This window comes from Taurulus bubalis (assembly GCF_910589615.1).
Source record: "Taurulus bubalis genome assembly, chromosome: 17".
Lineage (NCBI taxonomy): Eukaryota > Metazoa > Chordata > Actinopteri > Perciformes > Cottidae > Taurulus > Taurulus bubalis.
The window spans coordinates 19,247,514-19,268,780 of NC_136605.1; the positions used below are offsets into that span (position 1 = coordinate 19,247,514).

Consider the following 21,267-nt stretch of genomic DNA (forward strand, 5'->3'; position numbering starts at 1 on the left):
GTCTGTTTCTTCGGGTTCCACCCCATCCTGTGTTTGTGATTCAGCTGGTGTTGGTGCGTTGGAGATGGATATTGTGGTAACTGCTGTGAAAGGTGAGTTCAGGGCCTCGGCGCTTTGACGAGAAGTTACACGGCTTTAATTTTCCTCCTCCTGCGTCATGTTTGCATGTGAACAAGGAGCGGTAGCAACGTGAATGTGGATGCTCAGTGCAAAAAAAACTAAACATCGAGAGACGACTCTTCATCGGTACAACAGGTGGGAGAACATTTAGCTGCACTGCGGCTTTAAGTAGCAGCTAAGCTAAGCTAAGCTAAACCGCAGAAGTTGTAAAAAAAAAACACCAAGACGGATCGAGGAGGGAATCATGTGTGCGAATTAAAAGTTCTATCTCTTCCTTTGCCATTTTTATTTTTAAATAACGAACCTACGTTCTATAGTATGTATATGAGATTTTTACATGAATGTGTGGATGTTCAAAAATCTTGGCATCAAAAGTAGAAAAACAAAATTGACTTGTAAATAGGCCGAGTCATTCCTAGCGGAGTTCAACAAATTGTTATGTCCAAAAGAATATGTTTTATTAATAAACTATGACGATGGGTACAAAGGTATATACAAAACAATGCATGTATAGTCTCAAGCAATCGCACGGTGCAGTCGAGAAAAAAAAAAGAAGAAAAAAAAAGTCGTCGTCTACGTGTTTTCTCCAAAAAATGAGAAAGAGAGAAGAAGAGAAAAGCGGTTCTATGTTCGGGGGTTTTTACAAACATGAAGAGTGAGATATTATTTGGGGATCTGTGACACAGGCATGTTCAGTCTTACTGTTATGTTATGTGACGATGAAGATGAGGATGACGAGGGTGGCCGAGAGGGTTTGGATGCCGTGAAGGATTCTCGAACGCTTGAACGCACCGCAGACAGAGACGTCACCAGTGACGGTGGGCTCTTCCCACAGAGTGATACTCCCATTTGTAGAGTAGTGTGATATAAGAACAAAAATAATACAGAAAATAGATCTATAATATAATGATATATCAATTTAAAAGCCTACTGATACTGGAGATACTAATTTATCAGTGTGGATGCCATGATATTCTGTGAGAAATGTGTGTGTTTTTCCCGTGAGAAGACAGTAGGCAGTTGAACCTGCCTTCTTTTGTACATAATTTGCTGTGATTGTGTGTCCAATAAAGTGCAGCTCTCTTGTACAGTGGCGGCGTCTGATCTTGATTCGTAATGACCCGTTTATGTCGTCGGGGAGCGAGTGGTATTCTTGGCAGCAGAAACTACGGATCAAAGCTCCCATACGAATACACGGAAGGTCTATTTTGAAGTCAAGATTTTGTTTTAATTACTCAACAGGATACAACACTACAAATTCAAAGCATCCAAAGTCGTTAGGCGCCACTGGAAGACGGTGTTATGTTATAAGCAAGATTTGGAATAAAAATTGGCTGAAGCATTAAAAATAACAAACAGTTCCGACTTCAAATTCTATTTACACAACAAATTCACACTGAAATGTTGGCAAAAATACACACCGCCATGAGGCTGATTGATATACTGTATGTACAGCACATTTTAAAGCGCGTTCTTCTGGCCGGACGTCGTGGGACAGAAGCGGCTCAAGTGTCCTGGCGCTGGGCGGGCCGTCGGCCATCTGTCCGCCGGTACGGCGTGTTCCTCAGATCTGAGGCAGAGCAAAGACGGGAACATCAAGCTTGCTTGCTTTGTCTAAAATTTCAACGCGTGACTTCCTCCAGGAGGCGGCGGGTTAGCGTACCTGTGATGATGTCCTCCAGAGCGCCGTCCTTCCCCTCGCGCACCTGAGGTTTCACCTGCCTCTTCTTCAGCTCTGCTATCAGGTCCAGCTGGGGCATCTTAGGCCCCTGGAGAAAATATACACATTAATTAAATCCCCTTACGCCCTATGAGTTTGAGCGTCCCAGGTGTAAGGTGTAAGATTTATTTGGGTTGATGGTTTACAATAAAACATGCAACATTTTTGCCCAGCTGTTAGTTAGAAGTTGGCTTTTTTTGTAATTATATGGACCCAGAAGAAGAGGTGAAATGGTGCCCCCTATGTATTTGCTGCAGGATGCTCCATGCTCCACAATGCACCTTTTAAACAAACAAAGTTAATGATTCTCTGATGTGTAATTTGTGAAGACTGAAACCTTTTAATCTCTTACCTTTTGCGCCCCGGCCTTGGTCGGAGATGATGACACCTTTTCCTCACTGCTCTCACTCTCCGTTTTCTTTTTCTGCTCGAGCTGTTGCTGTGCCGCCTGCGTTAAATCAAGGAAAAGATAATTAACGTCCAATGCAGCGATTGTAATGGATGAATATCAGAAACCCGCCGCACATCCTCACCTTGAAGGCCTTTATCAAGCGTGCAAACGTTGGGAAAAACATGGAAGGCTGCGTGGTTTTGGGGTTCTCGCCGAAATACTCCACCACCGAGCCGTACGCCTCCTGGAGGGATTCGGACACAATGTGTGAAAGCATGTAGTGAGGCGTAAACTGTGTGTAAAGGATATGAACTACCGGCTCACCTGTGCCGTCTTGCCGTCTTTGATCAAAGTTTCTAGCTGCTCGCTGTTGGTTTTGATGAAGTCCTTCAGCACCGGGCTGTCGTCCTGCACCAGGAACTCCTTTTTGGTCATTTCCATTTCCCGTTCTAACGAGCGGATATTCTGCAGCATGCCGTCCAGTGATACTGGCAAAGAAACAAGTGAGTTTAGTACCGCTACCATTTCAAATCACCAGCCACGTAACTGCTTGACTGTTGATGGGAACGTACCGAGCGCTGCCTTGTCCACAAAGTGGATCTCGGTGTGGAAGTTGGCCAAGTCGGGGTATTTCTCCTCGATGATGCTGGCAATGAAGTGAAGCAGCGTCTGCGAGCGGTCCGTTGACTTCGTCTCCAGCAGCTGAAAAGTGAAGTGTTGATGTGGTTATTCCATGGCAGGTAACCTTTGCTTAATTATGGGATATTGGTGAATCTATCTAAAGTTTGCGAACATTAGCTACCATTTTGCTAATGGTCATTACCAAGTGAGGCTGTTATGGTTGAAAGCATTCGTGTACTGAATTGAGAAAATGTAAATTTGATTGCTTATGGATTCCACTTTAAATTCTTTTAAAGGAAGCATATGTCTCACTTTGAAGTGAAAGAGTAAAGGTAAGAACAAATGCTACTCACGAGGTCCAGACTCTGCAGCCGGAAGCCGTACGCCGCCCCCCTCTTGCTGCTGTTCATGTAGTTGCCGAAGGCGAGAACGATCTGAGGGGGAACACATGAGATGACTTGAGCAAAAATCACACGTTTTGAAGCGACATCAGAACGCCGTAATTCTCTTTTACGTACTTCTAAGAACTTTTTCAGTTTGGTTGAAGACTTGATGGACATGGACGCCGCAATGATGGAGTTCAGTTGCTGTGGATGAAGAGAAAACAAAATCAGTGCGTCTGTTAAAAAAGCTTAAATCTTAAATTGGAGTGCATTGTGACCAACTGACCGGTTGCAGGCGCTTGACCATATCCGGGAAGTTGCCCATGAAAGTGAACGTGTTTATGCGCTGCTTCAGACGGGGAATCTTCCCAAAGCGTAAAATGAACTGATCCTCGTCCGTCAGCTCCGACAGCGGGCGGCCGTCCTTCTCATAGTTCACCAGGAGCTTCGTCTCAAAATCTGACGGTATGAAGGGCACGAGTATTTCCAGGAGGTCTATGGACAAAGCCTTCTGGTCATACCTGTGCAAGAGAAAAGTCACACCAGTCAGTGCATGGGAGCTACAACATGGAACAACGCAACAGATTTTCCCTGAAGCACGTACGTCTCTATGGCGGTGCAGATGGCGGACGGGTTCATTCCCCCTTTGCGTAGAGAGATGGCCAGATTCTTCGCCTTGTTGGCGTCAATCAAGGAGATCTTGCTGGGGGCCTTCTGGACCACCTTCTTCTTGATAGTGGACAGGTCTGTTGGAGTTCCCTGGGCCCTGGTCTTAAAGTGTTCCTCAAACATATCCATGTTCAACTCCTGATACAGACAGAATGAGAGACAGAGAAGTCATGTCACTGTGAATGAACTGTACAGGGCAAGAGGGGGGCAAAATGGCTGCGTCTTCTTACCTCCAAGACTTTCTCGTCATCCAGGTCGTTGAAAACGGTGCCTGTCACCTGGTTTGGTTTTAAGGCCTGCCAGTTTAATAACGGCATCCTGAACTTGGTCTGAATGGGCTTCTTGCTCTTAACCGCTAAGGAAACAAGGAGAGGAACAATCAAACGAGGGAAATCTTTACTGCTCCAACTCTGTTTGCAGTGCTTTTGTTCGGTCATTACCGGATTGAGGGTTTGGTGCTCCAGGCGGGGGAGGCGGTCCAGAACCAGGTGGGGGTGGGGGTCCAGAACCAGGCGGGGGAGGTGGGGGTGGGGGTCCAGAACCAGGTGGAGGAGGAGGAGGTGGTGGTGGTGGTGGACCTCCTCCAGGAGGAGGTGGAGGTGGAGGCACAGCGCCGCAACCTCCTAGAGGAGGAGGCGGCGGCGGAGGAGGAGGTGGAGGGGCAGAGGCAAAAGCAGGAAGTGGGCCACCAGGGAGAGGAGGTGGAGGAGGGCCAGAGCCAGGAAGGCTGGCCCGTGGGGCGTCGGTGACGCAGGCTCCGGGCTCGGAGGCCGAGGCCTGGACGTATTCGACCACCGTGACGGGCACCACCTGGATGTCCAGGCCTCCGGAGGCACTGCGCACCAGTCGGATCAGCCCTTTGTCCTGCAGCTCCTGGACCTTCTGCTCCAGCTCTGAAGACGTCTGAGGGGCGGAGGTGCTCAGACGCTCCCGGTCCTTCTCCCTCTCCCTGTCCAGCTCCCGCTCTCGCTCTCTCTGCTGCAAGGAACCGACCTGGGAGCAGGACTCTCGAAGGCTTTCCTATGAGACACAAACACAGACATAGAAGCCTTTAATACACAATATATCCTCACAATGTGTTAACATTCTGTATAGGAGCTGCTTCATTAGATTGATTGTATTATCACTTGTTATTTTTTGTATTTATTGTTGTTGACACTACACGCTGACCTTTTCTGATTAACACAAAAGTAAAATCCTTATAGTTTTGCAGGAATTTGGTCATAGTTTTTGACCAAATTTAAGTATTGGCATTGTGGTGGTTACAATTACAAGTCATTATGACAATTAATTCACTCCCAAAACCCAAAATGGTCAGTGGGTCACCAAAGTCATTAGGGTTCATCCGCTTATAACTATGAATGTCTGTAAAAAACCTGTCAAATAATTGTTGAGGTATTTCAGTCTGGACATCCCCAGAGCCAAGGCTGCTATCAGGGCGAAAATGCAAGGTCGCTTAGACTTATTTCAGGAGTGCAAGTGCTCTCATCTTTCTTATTTCATATTGAGGATGATTATATTTTACTTTTATATTAAGATTATTAAAATAAAGTGAGCTGCCGCTCTTTTGACCTCATTATAACTGATCGCGGTGCACCTTTGCCTGGCTGATTCATCTTATTAAAGGCTGTAAATGTCGCGGAGCAGCACTCACTTTGAGCAGCTCCGTCTCCTTGGTGGCCTGCATGAGCTGAGTCTCAAGTTCAGACATTCTCTCTGCCGTCTGGCTCTCAATCTCCTGAAGCCGAGCGCTCAGCTGCAACAACAGACAACATCGATTTAATTCAATCCAAGGACAATATCGCCGTCAAAGCCTCCTTTTGTTCCCAGCGGTTCCTCTTTGTCTTGGTGGCTGACCTCCACGTTGTGGTCCTGCAGTTCGTCCACATGCTCCAGCACCCCTCCTCTGTTCTCGGCGTCCTCCAGCAGGGCGCCCACGTCCAGCACGTTGTCCAGGTAGGCCTGGATCTGGACCTGCAGCTTCTCGCTCTCTGTTTGCTTCAGATGCTAACGCACAATAATGGCACATTGTAGATTTCAATAAGTAGGATCTGTTGCATGTTTTAAGTCAAAATGTACATGCAATAAGAAAGTAAGTAATCCAACGGTAATTTGATTATCAACATTATCTTATTTGTTAATCGTTTCCGCCGCTAGAATCATTTAGAAATATTCTCTCAGACAACATTTGCCTCTAGTATAAAAGCAGGGAAGGTATTATGTAATATAAATGTGATGTCATCAGCAAAAAGTGAAGGGAGAGTGGATGAGCATGCAGCAGCAACATCCTATTAAATGGAGGAGAAAGGGGATTATAATTGACCAGCTGGAGACCACGAGTTACTTTAAACTCATCCGATTTTTTATTTTAACTGAAACAGAAATTTGCAATAACTGATTTTCTGTTTTGCAAGCAGCAGAAACAAGTTGCTTATGTACGCAGCTATGAGTTAAAGAGCAACTTTAGCATTCATTTGAAGTTTCCGGTCCCCAATATTCACTCTTTTCAACTGTTTTTGTTTTGGTCCTGAGGAAAACATCTGGCCTCCACTGACCACTGAGATCTGTATGCACACTCACCCCAAGATACTTGTCCAGCCCGTGGTTGGTGAACTCGAACTGCAGATGAACACGGAAGTTCATGTTCTCCACTGAATGCACCACAATGTTTATGAACTGCATGCACGCCACCTGGACACAAACACGATGGCAATTAACAACTTAATCGTCACAGTGTTTGTTCCACATTCAGGTAACACGTGTGTGGACCTACCATGAAGTCAATGTTGCTGTCATCATTGATGAAGTACTCCATCAGCTTCTCAAAGCGGTTCTTCTCTCTGCTCACCTGAGGAATAAATGGGGACTTATCTGAATATGTATTTTAATTGTTGCCCTCAGGGGGGCATCAATGCAAAATTAGTCTTTTTCTGACAAGTTATATCTGCTACATGCAGTCACTGAACTCAGTTACATATCATTTTTTACCCTTGCACCATCCTTGAATTTCCACACACACGCATGACTGCTACATGGCTGCTAACATTATGACCACAGTGCATGTGAGGGGTGGCTTGTGTCAGTCATAAGTCATAAGATGTGAGTCATAAATAATCACTGAGGGGAAGTCTGGAACAACGGTTGGGCTCGAGGTCAAACGAAGCCATCGCAATGTCGTAAAGTAGCGAATGCAAAGGCTAATCTCACCTCTTTGAAGTTGTCAAAAGCAGAGAGGATGATGTCATGTCCGCCTCTGACGAGACACACGGCGGCCAGCAGCTCCAACACAAGGGCTTTGGTCCTGTTGCAGCATAGGAGGGGTCAGACATGGATACACACCAACACTTTGTGTCTCACACACACACACACACACACACACGTGTCGTGCACTCACCTGGGATTCCTGCTGTTGAGACTGAGGGTGATCTCGTTGACGCAGCGCGGGTGAGTCATCACCTGGTTGAAGCCCGACTGAAAGCAGAAGGAGAGCAGAAAACAGTCGTTTCCACAAGAGAGCCGGTGCGTTAAAAGATGCAGGAAGAGGAGTTGTGTTTCTACATTGTGAGCTTTTTAAATCTAACAATTAGTTTGATCTGAAAGTGTGTTTTACCTCCAACAAGCAAAGTGAAACAGTGGATTTATATCAGCGCAAAGTATTTGAAGGAGCAGTGTGTCTGCTCTGTGCGCAGATATAAAAGACTCAATCTACTGATTATACATGAAAGAAAACACACGTATTTATAATATATTCCATTTCTGCCAGTGGATCCTTCTTAATGTCACACACTGTTCATTTAAAAGCATGTTTTTTATGACAGAAAATGAGATATGTGACTGTTTTTTCAAGTGTGTTGAAGCTCTACCTGGTAGTTCATGATGGCTCGCAGGCACATAATGCACACATGCACATCGTCTCTCTGGTGTGACGAATGGGACTTCTTATACATCTTGTTCCCCAGAGTGGAGCTTATCCTGTGGGGGGATAACAAGTGTGAAAACGCATGCATACGTCGTTGAAGAAGGGAGAAGCTACCGCGTGTGCTAATGGTTTGAAGGCGAGGCCCAGAACGCCACAGTTGGCCAATTATAACGAGACTTCCAGCATTGTGTGTGTTGTTGAGCATCCGCTGTGTCTGTCTGACAGCTGGGATGCTGCACCAGGTGGAAAGGAAATACTCCGCAAATGAGCAAAGGATGTGAATGAATGACGCTGTGAGAAAATTGAGGTATTATCAAGTGTATCGAGAGGAACGCCTGAAATGGAAAGAGGAGGGAAGCAAACACAGAACGCTGTACAAAGAAAATGACATTTCATAATTTACGAAGATGGAAAAACCCTCTTCTGTTGGTCATTATTTATGTTATGAGGGCATCTGTATTAATAACGAAGACTCTGTAGATTTGGACTTACATATGCAGGTGACTTGCAAAAAAAGAAACCGATGACACTCCTAAGAAAATGACCTCTGTTGCAATTCACAATATCACCCCACTTCTGCCTCGCATGACTCGGTGTTCTGACTCTATGTACCTCTTTAATAAGAATGCATGATGTGGAGTGCTTGATATACTGTAAATATATATATATATACTCATATAATCTGCAGACATCTCGAGCGTCTTACTTTACAGTCAGAGCTCGAGCAGCTCGGGTCATCCCATGTGACGGGGAGCTGCCGGAGCTTTTGGTCAAGTCCTCCATCGACCTCTCTGATGGTTTTCCTCTTTCTGCCAGGGAGCCGCCATTTTCAACGCTCTCCACGTCAAACCTAGAGAGTTCATACGACACAAGCACGGCGATGAATATCTTTATTGTCGGAGCGCCATCAGTTCCCCGAGAGAGTCGTGCCACAGCCGGCTGGTACTCACGAGACGTCACTCTGAGCGTGAGACAGGTATTCCACCAGGATGTCCAGACCTCGGTTCTGCTCGTTGAGAAACTCTTGAGCCCAACTTCGAAAAGAGAGGAGAAATGCATATTTTGTAACTATAGATTCTGCACTCAGATTGGACGTAAAAGCACGATTACGTAACTTTAGAAAAAAGAAATAACACAATCGTGCTCTTGCAAAAGAAAACTTGTCATCCTGTTATTTCTGGCTTGTGGAAACTGTTCAGCAAAAGTTAAAGAAGTGAATGCTCATGAACTCAAACTGGCCGTTTATCATAATGATGACACCAATAATTGGAAACCGACTGTGCATTTACATACCCACACAACCGTATTATTTAGTATGCAAGACAACTATTGTGTATGTCCCAGTTGGCAAAGGATTGTGGGTCAAAATTGGCAGAAGAGCGCGCTGGTTTGCAGACAAGATGCGATGGGACATCCTGGTATTTTTGGGTTCAACCGCATTTGACGTACTTTATATTGCGACATACCAAATATCTGTCTGGCACAATACATATAATGACAGTGTGGCTACTGGTCTATTTCCTTTCTACCTTATTAAAGCTACCCTGAGTAGTTATCGGCCACCAGTGGCGCTGTAGAGCAACGTTTAACGCGGTAAAGCGTGCACATAAACACAAGGTTCTTTACCCGATGTGATTGGTGCGAAGCGAGATCTCCAGATCTTTCAGGACCTGGGTGGCCTCTTGAATCCTTTTCTTCAGCTGCCGCAGGAGCAGAAGAAGAGAGAATCAAGACACTGCTGCGCAGGTGGAAAGATGAAAGACGCGTTAAATATGAATTGCTCTGCACTGACCCTGCGGGACACCACTCCTTGATCCTGGTAGAAGCTCTTGATCTTGGCCAGGTAGGTGGACGGAGGGCTCTTCACCTGGAAGCGCTCCTGGGGAAGAAGGATTCACAGGGAAACTGGCTTTTGACCCAGTGGTTTGTTTTTATCAGCAGCCCTGAAGGACGGCTGGACTGGAGACACGTTGAGCGGCGCACAGCATCCGAAGCTATTATTGCCCGTGCTATTTAACACAACAGACACACACCGCTCTCTGTTTCCATGCCGACGCCATCAGTTGCCACCACAGAGAGTGTGCTGCAGGGGTTTTTCAGGCTGCACTTTACCACATATGAACTCTGGGTATTTATGTACTTTGTTTAAACGCCGTCCCAGTAAAGACACAGGTGGCCTAATCCGGCTCACTTTGGCCCCTTTACGTCGAACCAGCTGGTTATTAGTGGAATAAAAGGTCTCACCTGATCACAGACGAGTTCCCACTTCTTGTCATTGTCGTAGTGACTCAACAGCTTCAGCTTGTCTGGAGGCAAGTTCATGTAGCTCTGAAAGAGAGACACAATATCTCATTTTACATGCCATAAGTTCACATTCATCAAACTCCTCTTAGTGATATTCAGCGCACGATTATTAAACCTTTCTTGCTTATGCAACAATATTCAAATCAACCAAACCACACGCTTTCTCTGAAGGGTGTTGACTGCCTGCCGGAAGCACAGATGACTCAGTGTTTACATGCATGTATTTACGGTTGTCACCGTGTACCTCAGAAAGTACACATATACGTTTGGTCGTGGAAATAAATGACGAGACTAATCTTTGAGATGTGATGGTGGTCTGTTGAATTGTATGCTCTGTTAGTAAAGATAGCGATGATGAAACAAGCACATGTAGAAATGAGAAAACTGACTACAATAACCCTTTAATGTATTTGTTGTGCTCTTTTTTTTTATTTATATGATCAAAGTTGAAATCATGACTTTCGAACGATATTTAACTTTTATCGTATCTCACACCTTCTCTGTGCATCACATAATATTTATACAATCCACTGAACTGTAGGGAGGTTTTTTAAGAAACCCCCCTACACACACACACACACACACACACACACACACCTACACCTCTCTGAGGAGTCGACATATTGGCCAAGAAGTGCAGTTTCGCTTCTCGTTATCGGCCTCCACCTACAGGAAAACGTTTGACTCCTGATATAAAGGTTTTCACCCCATTCAAAATAGCTTAAAAACGGAGGGATTTAATTAGCCCAAATTAAGTTTTAATAACCTAATAAGGTTAAAATAAAAACATGTATTGAAGCCAGAGTGATGCTCAATCACTGACGTTCAAATAAAAGACTATAATTAAAAAGTTGAAGTGCTTTCTTTGCGTCTGGTTGAGTCAATAATTACATTCTTGTTCATGTTTTGCTCTAACTTTTTTTTATTACATTTTTCCTTCACATTCACAACTCTGCTGCAGTCTAAACCAACAACTGGTGATTCACCTGATCCAGGAGCTTAACAACAGAGATGAATAGTTTAGATTAGATTAGTAGTTTCAGTTGACGGGTGTTGCTCCTGAATAATACCAGTATTCAAGCCGCAGTCTGGAGTTTCTTTGTCACTCCTTTAAAAAAACGAAACAAAGATCTGCAAAAAGAGAAACGGCGGTTGCGTTGCTGCAGGGGAGTTGTGTGTTGGGGTGAAGGGAGGGATCTCTTTGTGGGTTTTGTGGTACAACAAAAATTAAAAAAGACACGAGCGTTTGTGTGCATGAACAGAAGTTTAAAAACAGTCGTGCACTTCTCATTTCCCAGAGTTGGTAATGCAAACATGAAATCCTGAATTAAGGAAGGTACAGCGTTTTTGAAATTTACATTTAAAGTATTTTGCTGAAAGAGGAAGTGAGGTCATACTTTCATGAAACGCCTGTTGAGGGCACGAAGTGGCACGAAGCGCGTGCACGTCTTCCCGTCTGATGACTTTTCCACTGTCAGAGGAGGTTTAGTCAACTTAGGGGAAATAGTCACGGGTAGATTTTAACATGAGGAAAGTGTCAATGTATAAATATAAACAATGTTTTATATTATGAGATTGTGGGTTTCCTTTCAACGTTTTCAGTTATTTCATTTTAGTTAAAGGAATTCATGGGGAAATTTGAATGGATGTTTACATCAAAGTTTGATAATTGTTCAGGTTTTACCAGAGAAAAAATAAAAACCTGCAAAGCTCATGAGCCATTTAATCATTTTAGCTACAAAAAAATGCATAACGTGGATTTCTAACATTCTTTTTCATTTCTGTACTGGAGCTTTTTTTTTTAAATAATAGATTAAGAAAGAACAAAATAATCAAACACTGAAGTATTTGCTTCACTGTCTTAATTTAGAGATTAGTTCAATAAGAGTTTTTTTTTTCTCCTCTTTACATAAATGCTTTATTCATCTGCAGATCCATGCTGTTCAACCAGAGACAAAATATTTGGCTCCATCACTATAGACATTTAAAGATGGGATGTATTTTAAATAAATTCACTGGTGAGCAGAAAGCAAAGTTATAACCACATGAATAACAGTTTTTAGGTTTAAAACTTGAGTGAAAGCTTCTCATTGATGTTAATGGAGAAATGTGTCAGTTTATATCTTGTTTGTTAACTTTTTATGCTCATTATCATGATACAGACAAAAGGGTGGAAAGATAAAAAATCAGATTTTTAACCTTTTTAATAAATTACATTGTTAAGATGTACATTGTTGAGATTTCCGTGCATCAGCATCTCTCCTGCTGAACATTAGGTTTTGATCTTAATGGCGTCTCAAGTGCTTTAAAGTGTTCATCGTGACGTTTTTCTTTTTTTTTTCCACTGGCAGTGAGGCTGTTGAAAGAGTGCTGAACAGCTTTCCGGTCTTATGGTCTCGCTCATGTAAATATGTTGCTCAACTTCCCCTTGGGGCCAGCCGCCTCAGCGTGCCCTAATCGACCTGCTTCTAGCCCGACGTCCTCAAAGCCAACAAAGAAGGAAAGAAGTCCTTCAGTGAATCTGGCAACTTGTGGATAACATTTATTAACGTATTCTGATATCTCTACTTTGACCGAAGCAGTCGCCGATGACCTTTCTGCAAATTATGATTGTGCAAAATGACATCTTTGCAAAAACACACATGCATAATTATCCCAGCTTTTACGTTAATCTGCCACTACAAAACCATAGCTTGCATTGATGCGATACTGAGGGCATGGCCTCTGTGCAGCACTCACCAGCACCACATTGAAGCGCTCCTCCAGCTCCTCCTCTGGGGGCATTGGCAGTTTAGGGGGAGCCGGCTGCTTCTTCTGCAGCGTCGGAGCGGGGTCGCTCATTCCCGAAGCTCCTCCGACTGAGTTTCTGGACTCTCGGCCCTCGGACGGTTCCTGCTCCAAGCCCCCCGCGGCCGCATTCCCCATCACTAATCTCCACAAGTAATCCAGGAGGAAAGCTGTACTCAAACCCTTTCTCCTGAGAAATTGGTGTATTCCAAAACAGAGTGACACAAAAGGGGATCACTCGAAATGACAAGAAAAAGCAGGACTAAATCAAAACGTCAAGACTCTGCTCTACTGAATCTGCCTTGGTCCTGAGGACAGGGTGGGTGGGTGATGAAAGAAGGTCGCTCGTCCACATTTCTGTCCTATCTCTCTGTCTCCAAGTACCTCTGACAACAAGGTTGCCAGCCTTGTTGGGGCCTGCTGGGCTCTAAGAAAAGCCCCACCTTAGTGTCACTCGCTATTCTCTACACTTGTTGACCGAGAACTCCTCTGGTAAATGAGTACACGGGGCTGCGTGTGTGAGAGGAAGGAGAGGGGAGTGTGACACATTCTGTAACACTAACAGAAACCACAGACGCACAAAAGCAGAAGAGCAACTTCCTGTGCATGACAGCAACCCGTAAGCCGAGGGTGGAGGACAGAGTGGAAGATGAACACGGAAACTGATTGACGGAGTGTGCAAGAAGTAGGAGATTGATGAGAGAGAGAGAGATATGGTTGCACAGGAATGAAATAAAGCAGAAAGAGTGGCCAAGGTTAAAGAAACATATGTGGGTGCAGATGTAAAATGAATCAAAGGAAACTTTCTCTCGCTTTACCACTTCACTACACTATTCATTCTCTTGAAGGTTGCTTAACTTGCATTGGGCAACTTTTGTTTTGGTCACTTTCCTTGAGGCCAGGTTGATGTGGAAGACAGGTAAGTGTATCTACAGGCCAGAAAGAACTGTCCAACAGCGCCACTCTGTGTTTGAGGCCGTCTACTGCATGTATGAGTGCTGCATTCGAGGTTTCCTCGGAAATTACTACTTCCTACTCTTTTACTGTACTTTGTGAAGAAATTAAAATAAAGCTAAGATGTTTTTTCCCTGACATATCCTCCAGTGAAACACCCTTACAATTAGCTGTTTAATGATGCAACCTATCTTTTTATGATAATTTGGGCACACGAATTACGTCCCTCGGGGTAACTGATTGTTAAATTAGCCGTTGACGCAATTTATCAATACATGACCAACACTTTTCCAGCTGACACTGGTAAAAGTGTTGGTCATGTATTGATGAATTGCGTCAATCTGTGAGAAATCTTTATTTATTTGTATTTATTTGGCTATATGAAACAGGGAGATCAGATGTCTGTAATGGTTGTCAAGCAGAAGAGAACGGAGATTTACGAGGAGCACGCGAAGGCAGCACGGCTACTCGTTATTTTACGTTGCAAGATGACTGACCCGACGACGTCGCCAGAGGATCACTGGAAAGTAAGTAACCGATGTCATTAAGTCAGTTAAGGTCAACTTTTTCTCCTCAGACTGGTTCGTACGTCTTCCGTGTGCGAGCGACGATAAATGCCAAACAATGTGAAGTCCAGTAGTTTAAGTTTGGCTGCCGTTAAGAGCAGCAGGGCTTTGTTAGCTCCACAGCTAGCTAAGGTTAGCTAGGGGAAACGTCACGGAGCGCGTTAAGTAAACAACTCTTCCCGAAGAAGAGCTTCTCGTGTTACTCGTTTGTGCCTAAAATAGATTTGTTTAGTTTTTTCGCTTTTCTTTCTTTCTTTGTTTTCTTTCAAACATGCACGTGGATTGTATTGACTGGTTTGTCAGAGTGGTGCATGACATCTTCCATTAGTAAGCGTGTGCAGCCACAACACTTACAACACTGGTGTGGTATCAGAAAAGGTATATTTGTCTTTAGGTCTTTAGGAAACGTTGACTGGAGCTTTCCACTAGGCGATGCAACGCTATAATCGTTAAATCAATGTATATTCTGATATTCAGAATATATTAAAGCTATTTCCTGGTCCTCCTCCAATCAGAGTCCCCACAGTAAAGCAGTTCATTCTAAGCTTATAAAACTCCTAAAGAGGGCAACATTTTATATAGATTATATTCAGGCATCCTCTTTTAAAATGGCTCTTTTAACACTAAACATTTAACAAGACATGTTAATATTAAACACATTTCCAGGGTTTGGCCCCCTGAGGAACTATTGTGTTGAACAAACTAAATCTGTGATTGATGCTGCACACTTGAGTTGGATAAACTAGGCCGATGCTCAGTGGGAGTGTGTTAGCCTGCCTGTCAGGTGAGCTGTGTGTCTATTGTCATCGTATTTAGGGCAGCACGTGTTTCCCCTTTCTATACCAGCACCTCAGCTTCTATTTTCTCCTTTTTCCATCTTCTGTCTGGTGATGGCTGAGCAGACAGACGGCGCTTTCAGCGACAGCGGCTTTGACAGTGAGTATTCAGTCGGCTCACATCCCGTTGTTTGTCAGATCATGTATGATGACGATGATGATGACCTTGTGTTTGTAGTCTCCGAGATCGACATGCTAGCCTAACATATGGTAAAATCTTTGTCGTCTGCTGTCTTCAGCGTTCTTACGGTCATGAAAAACCTGGAAAAGTCATGGAATCTTAAAATGGTTATTTCCAGGCCTGGAAAAGTCCTTGAAAAAATAAAATCCCAAAAGTTTTGGAAATGTGTTATATCCATGTGTTCAAGACGTTCATTTACGCTGAGTTTGAAATAATTAAGATGCTTTTAAAAGAAAGACGCTCAAAATATAAACAGGCATCCATACAGGCATCTATATAAATGATTATTCTTTTAATCAAACTATTGTCTCATTCATTTGTGTCATTTAAGGTGTGCTGTATGCTTTGGAATCCTCATTGTTAGTTTAAATACTACATTTTCTACCTTTTTCATGAATACACTGAGATTTCACGAAATGTTTGGTCATGGAGATCCATTGGTCAGAATGTGTATGAACCCTGTGTCCTGCTCAGTAGGTTTCTTTGCTGAAACTACCAGAACGGGCTCAGTCGTGTCCCGGGCCAACAGCATCGGCTCAACAAGTGCCTCTTCAGTTCCAAATACAGGTAACATGTTTGTAACGCTGGGATCTGACATTTCTGACATTTTCCCTCCACTTTACCTTCCTTTCATGCATATACTTGTACTTTAAATCCGGTCAAATACTATATAAATCGCCTTTTAAAAGAATAATGGGCCGTATTTGTCACCTTTCAGTCAAAGTAAAAGATCGTTGTTAATCTGAGACATGACCTGCTTTCTTGTTTTGACTCCTGCTTCGTTAAAAAAGTAAAAACTTCTGTTGAAAAAAACCTTTTCTTTTGTTGAATACGTTCCAGTTTAAAGTGCGTTACAAAAATCTATAGAACTTAATTGAGGCACGAATCAGCTTCTCTGAATCCTGCTGACATGAAAAAAAGATCCAGTGGTAAATTTCTGCGATGGAAGAAAATGGATTGAAGCTCCGGGATATGCAATTTAAGAAAATCTATAAATTCATTTTACAGTCTCAGAATAAAAATACTGTTAAATCTTGATGAGACAAACTAAATTCTCATTATTTTTCTGAAAAGTTCTTCTTAACAGCAAAGTAATACATTGTGCATTTGTGAGTATTAGTGTCACTTTACTGGAATATATGACTTCAATATAATCAATATCTTGAAAAATATTGATATTCAATACCATTTTTGATGCCACAGGAAAAAAAGTGACAACATTTGAGAGGATGATATTTTAGATTAAGAAGTGAAATAAGTGTGTCTGTCATTTTGCTGCCGGAGAGAAGTGAGAGCATAAAGTCAGCTGGTACCTGTGTATAGACACTGCAGAAAATAAGTATTAAATATTCAGGATTGATGTATCAATACCTTGACTAATGTTGTCAAAAGGTCAGAGGCATGTTTCCTAATCTGAGTGTCAATATATTCTGGAATAGATGATGAAGACAGCGACTACAGACACGAGACGTCGTATAAGGACTCGTATCAAGATCGGCGGAGACGAGCGCACACGCAAGCTGAGCAGAAGCGCCGGGATGCCATCAAGGTACGGCTCCAATAGACTGCAAGTGGGTCTCTGTGACACACACACACACACACACATTAAAGTTTTAGAGTTGTTGTTTTGTCGTGTGCTTCAGAAAGGCTACGATGACCTCCAGTCCATCGTCCCGACCTGCCAGCAGCAGTCTGAATTTGCAGTGGGAGCCCAGAAGATCAGCAAGGCCACCGTGCTACAGAAAAGTAAGATGTGTTATACTTCCATTCCATCATATACGCTGATCTTAGTATTGCATATTTTAATGTTGTTTCCTCCCAGATTGTAAATAGGATTCTTTTCAGCAACACTATTTAAAACCAGGTCTATTCCTTGTAGTTAAGAATCATTAGACCGTATTTATTTATTAACACCTTCACCGTACGGTTTGTTAAGACATGCCACAGCGATAGTTAATGTAAATTATTATTATTACTAATGTGGTCATTCATTAAGATCATTAATGTTTAAGCCCTGAACTTTTTAATGCTTTTGCCGGTGTTTTCTGAAGCGGCCCCTCGGACGAGGACGTCCCGTCTGAGCAATCAATGCACTTAATGTGTTTTGTCATCAATTAGACGATTCCCAGATTACAGATCCGAGCTCGCGTTGCACAAAGCAGGCAACAAAAAAAGACGAGAACATCTATTTCAATTAGCAGGTTCAGATCAATGGAGTTCAATAGAAGATGGAGACAAACAATATCAGATTTCTGCACTGGTTCAAATGTCTTTATTGCGAGGGAAAGAGGAAGTGGCAGCACGTCTGGGGTTTGTAGAGAGACACCACCTCTTTAACAAAAGGAAACCTAAATCTGCGTGCAGTGAAGAAATCTCTGACGGATGCGTTTCTGTATTTGTTTGCAGCAATCGACTACATCCATTTTCTGCACAAAGAAAAGAAGAAGCAAGAGGAGGAAGCGTCTCTCCTGAGGAAAGAAGTGATGGCGCTGAAAATCATGAAAACGTGAGATAACGGTTCTCTAATGTTCTCTATAGTATAATAATGTATTCTATAGTCCCAAATGTTGACAAACTAAGACGTCCCTACTTGCTCTGCATCCAGAGTGATGGACAACAAAATAAATGCTTTGATTGCATTGCTGATTCAGCATAAAGTAAAAGTATCTAATGTTGGAAAAACGCAACAAAACATCCTCAAACAAAAGCTTAAAATGCTGCATTTGGGTTTTTATTTGAACTAGCTCAAGTTAATTCTTCATGAACCAGTTGTTCATATTTTGGGATGTCAGTAAAAAAAGTATTGACCTTTTCTGAACAGGAACTACGAGCACATCGTGAAGGCCCACCAGAACAACCCGCAGCCGGGGGAGGACCAGGTGTCGGACCAGGTCAAGTTCAACATCTTTCAGAGCATCATGGACTCCCTGTTCCAGTCCTTCAGCAGCTCCGTCTCCGTGAACAGCTTCCAGGAACTCTCCGCCTGCGTCTTCAGCTGGATCGAGGAGCACTGCAAGCCGCAGGTTGGGAGTGTTTGGCGCTTTGTGGACGTCTCTGTCCACGCTGAGATGATAACCGTCTGTGTGCTCCTTCCTTCCCTTCTTCCCCAGACGCTGAGGGAGTTCGTCGTCGGAGTGCTCCGGCAGCTCAACGGTCAGCTCTATTGATGGAGTGAAACCTCTGGACTTGACGCCCATAAATTGACTTTGGGTTTCCTCTGGCCTCTCAGGGTGAAGTTTAAAAAAAGAAAACATGTAAATACTTCAATCAGCCTCAGGCCACACCCCCAAGCTCCCACTGCGGGAGATGGATTGAGAAGTGTTTGAGATGGATCGTAAGTGTGCACAAACACACACAATGTATTTCAGCCTCAGCGGACGTTTCATTTCTCTTTAATATTGTTCAGCTCAGAAATACAGGCGACACACAAGAGCTCAGGAGTAAATGTGCCGGATACACAAGCGTGTATAGACTAGTTGTGGTTGCAATCTCTTAAGTTGCCTTTAAATAAATCCTTTAACAGATTCAGTGCAGAAACACTGAGCCATAACACTCCTGAACCGTAGCAGAAGCGGTTAAATCTGCAGGGTAACGGTCGTTCCTCCAGGAAGACGCTCTCTGCCTTTCATTACTGCTCAAACCAAACTATTCCACCTTTTTTTATTGTGACATAAAATACGTAATTAGCACAGTTGTGACAAGGAGACAAAGAAGGGACGACGATGTAGATTCAGGGCTCGTTGTGTCTATATGTATATACGTTTGATGAGATGATCAGATTGCCGTTTACGCTTCAATAAACATTTCATAAATGAAGTCCTCTTGAAATATCAGTGGTTTTAATGCCACCATGATTGATGCTGTTTACGTTGGTCGCTCGTGGTTTTTATGATCCATAGTTCATTGCAACAGTATGAACCACTATTTATCCTATCTATAGAAATATAATGAATAACTGTCCGGCTTAATTCACCCCAGCGGAAAACGATGAATCATAGATCTGGTCCTCATGTCTGTAAAATATCTTTAATGACTTTGGTTCTTTCGTTGGAGAAGTCCTGAACGTTTTAATAACTTTGAAGCAATACAAAGGATGATTAACAAAAGAGGGAAGACAAACATGTCAACCTTTTTATAAATACCTGAAGGTCACGAATAACAGTAAAAAACAAAACGTAAAAGGTATTAAGAACTTGAACATGAATAAACAAAGAACGTACAGCTCTCAAAATATGACGAATTCATTGAGATTTTCATCATTTAAAAAAAAAAAAAAAGAGAAAAATAAACCAAAGTTGCCTAAAAGGCAACAAACATCCGCCAGTGTTGTCTGTTGTTGTGACGTCGTGTTGGGGTCTCAGATGTTTTTGTTTCAATGTTCTTTCAATTACAGTTTAAGTTGTTTTTGCTATTCAACTTTTATTTAAGATGTACCTTTTGTTAAAGAGAAAAGCCATAAATAAAGAATGTTCTGTGGCTCAGACCGCTCCGATGTGTAATCTATACTCTTCCTCTCAAGTACTCGGAACAAGCACCTTACAGTCCTCATCGGTCTCCACTCCGACCTCGTCCTGCAGGGGAAGCGCCCGTTAGCTTCTCTTTAACACGTCAAACCCAAACAAGTAGTGGCGTGAGGTTTTATGAGCTAGTTTCACTCACCAGGAACTGCTTCTTGCTCTTCGGATAACCCTCCAGGATGGAATCCATCATGTCGGAAGCCTGAGGAAAACAGTTTGAGGATTTAGTGGCAACAGCGTTTGTCGTTGCATAACAACAACGGATGTCTTTCTAACAAGTCTACAAATCCATTCTCATCTTTTATCTGCTTGTGAAACTCGTCCTGTATGGTTGATCTATATTTATTTAAACTTAAATATGTGGCAGTACACAGGATACAAGTTGTTTTGTGGCCCTCATTACAAATACATATTTGTATTTGTTTATCCGTGGATTATTTCCCGTTTAGTCTATAAATGTTTTTAAAAAAAAAAATAGTGAAACAATGCTTTTCACTTTAAATGTGCTTCTTTTGTCTGGCTTAACAGTCCAAAACGATAAGATATTTCATTTATTGACAAACAAAAACTGCAAATTGTCACATTTGAGAAGCTGGAACCAGAAAATGTTTGTCATTTTTCCTTAAACATTGTCAATGGATTATAAAAATAGTTTGTTAGTCGACTAATAAATCAATAAACTAATCATTAAGGCTTTATATACTTTACCAATCTCTTCCTCTTTTTCCACTCCTTCACGTAAACCTCCCGGTCTTTGTAAACCTGTAAATTAAAATATGAGTATTGTACCACCATACATTATTAGTATCGTCTCTAGGTTTCTTAGATGTAATTAGAAAACATAAATGCATCCCAAACCTTCTCCTTCTCCTCCGGTGTGACGTGATTTCTGGCCGACTTTATCTTCTCCAAACGCGCTCTGTACCCCGAACACTCGGCTTTCAGCTCCTGGATCTCTGACGTCATTTCCTCCGTCGTCAGGGAGCTGCTGAGCTCCTTCAGCTCTGTCGGGGGAGTCACGTAAATGTACACGGCATCCCCCTTTTTCATAATGCAGTGCAACAAAAATCGTCCCTTAAAAGGACCAGTGCGTCGAATTTAGGGGGATCTATTAGCAGAAATGAGCAGAGGTGTATTCATTTGGATGCAATCTGCAACCTCACCACTAAATGTCACTAAATCCTACACACTGCTCCTTAACACTGACGTCGGGTATATTTTACCCGACATAATGTACCCGATAAAAAAATACTTCATCAAAATATATTAAAATACAACTATACAAGGCAAATTGAAGTA

The 21,267-nt window shown here is 42.9% G+C and overlaps 3 protein-coding genes across 4 annotated transcripts in view; 1 reads left to right on the forward strand and 2 right to left on the reverse strand.

Annotated features, from left to right (window-relative positions):
• Positions 1-1,338: 1,338 nt before the first annotated feature.
• Positions 1,339-13,052, reverse strand: fmnl1a (formin-like 1a; the record flags this gene model as incomplete). Its single annotated transcript, XM_079233058.1, has 25 exons — positions 1,339-1,690; positions 1,784-1,889; positions 2,193-2,288; positions 2,374-2,475; positions 2,556-2,719; positions 2,804-2,933; positions 3,206-3,286; positions 3,371-3,439; positions 3,522-3,756; positions 3,840-4,042; positions 4,135-4,259; positions 4,345-4,924; positions 5,559-5,660; positions 5,762-5,911; positions 6,485-6,595; positions 6,678-6,752; positions 7,112-7,205; positions 7,299-7,375; positions 7,768-7,876; positions 8,530-8,673; positions 8,774-8,857; positions 9,450-9,523; positions 9,616-9,702; positions 10,068-10,151; positions 12,867-13,052. 25 exons carry the CDS (start codon positions 13,050-13,052, stop codon positions 1,626-1,628), a joined length of 3,333 nt encoding a protein of 1,110 aa, XP_079089184.1. The 3' UTR covers positions 1,339-1,625.
• Positions 13,053-15,308: 2,256 nt separating this feature from the next.
• On the forward strand, positions 15,309-19,745 carry mlx (MAX dimerization protein MLX). Its single transcript, XM_079233060.1, has 7 exons — positions 15,309-15,370; positions 15,929-16,018; positions 16,891-17,000; positions 17,095-17,197; positions 17,858-17,957; positions 18,273-18,474; positions 18,562-19,745. The coding sequence occupies exons 1-7, from the start codon at positions 15,325-15,327 to the stop codon at positions 18,616-18,618; spliced, it is 708 nt and encodes a 235-aa protein (XP_079089186.1). The 5' UTR covers positions 15,309-15,324; the 3' UTR covers positions 18,619-19,745.
• A 183-nt stretch (positions 19,746-19,928) lies between these two features.
• Positions 19,929-21,267, reverse strand: part of psmc3ip (PSMC3 interacting protein) — a 3,034-nt gene continuing 1,695 nt past the window's right edge. Inside the window, exons 5-8 of one of the 2 annotated variants that reach the window (XM_079233061.1) lie at positions 20,827-20,972; positions 20,677-20,730; positions 20,111-20,170; positions 19,929-20,022 (exon numbers count right to left, since the gene is read on the reverse strand). In XM_079233061.1, the coding sequence (XP_079089187.1) occupies positions 19,966-20,022; positions 20,111-20,170; positions 20,677-20,730; positions 20,827-20,972 (317 nt within the window). In that variant the 3' untranslated portion in view covers positions 19,929-19,965. Of the gene's footprint in view, positions 20,023-20,110; positions 20,171-20,671; positions 20,731-20,826; positions 20,973-21,267 lie in introns of both variants that reach the window. The other variant, XM_079233062.1, reaches the window with a different exon arrangement.

What these genes read in the sequence shown, in the direction of transcription:
- mlx (XM_079233060.1), top strand. Translation starts at nt 15,325, where the DNA reads ATGGCTGAGCAGACAGACGGCGCTTTCAGCGACAGCGGCTTTGACA. An exon ending in CTCTTCAGTTCCAAATACAG is followed by an intron (nt 16,019 to 16,890) that starts GTAACATGTTTG and finishes ATTCTGGAATAG; the next exon opens with ATGATGAAGACAGCGACTAC. An exon ending in AGCGCCGGGATGCCATCAAG is followed by an intron (nt 17,001 to 17,094) that starts GTACGGCTCCAA and finishes CGTGTGCTTCAG; the next exon opens with AAAGGCTACGATGACCTCCA.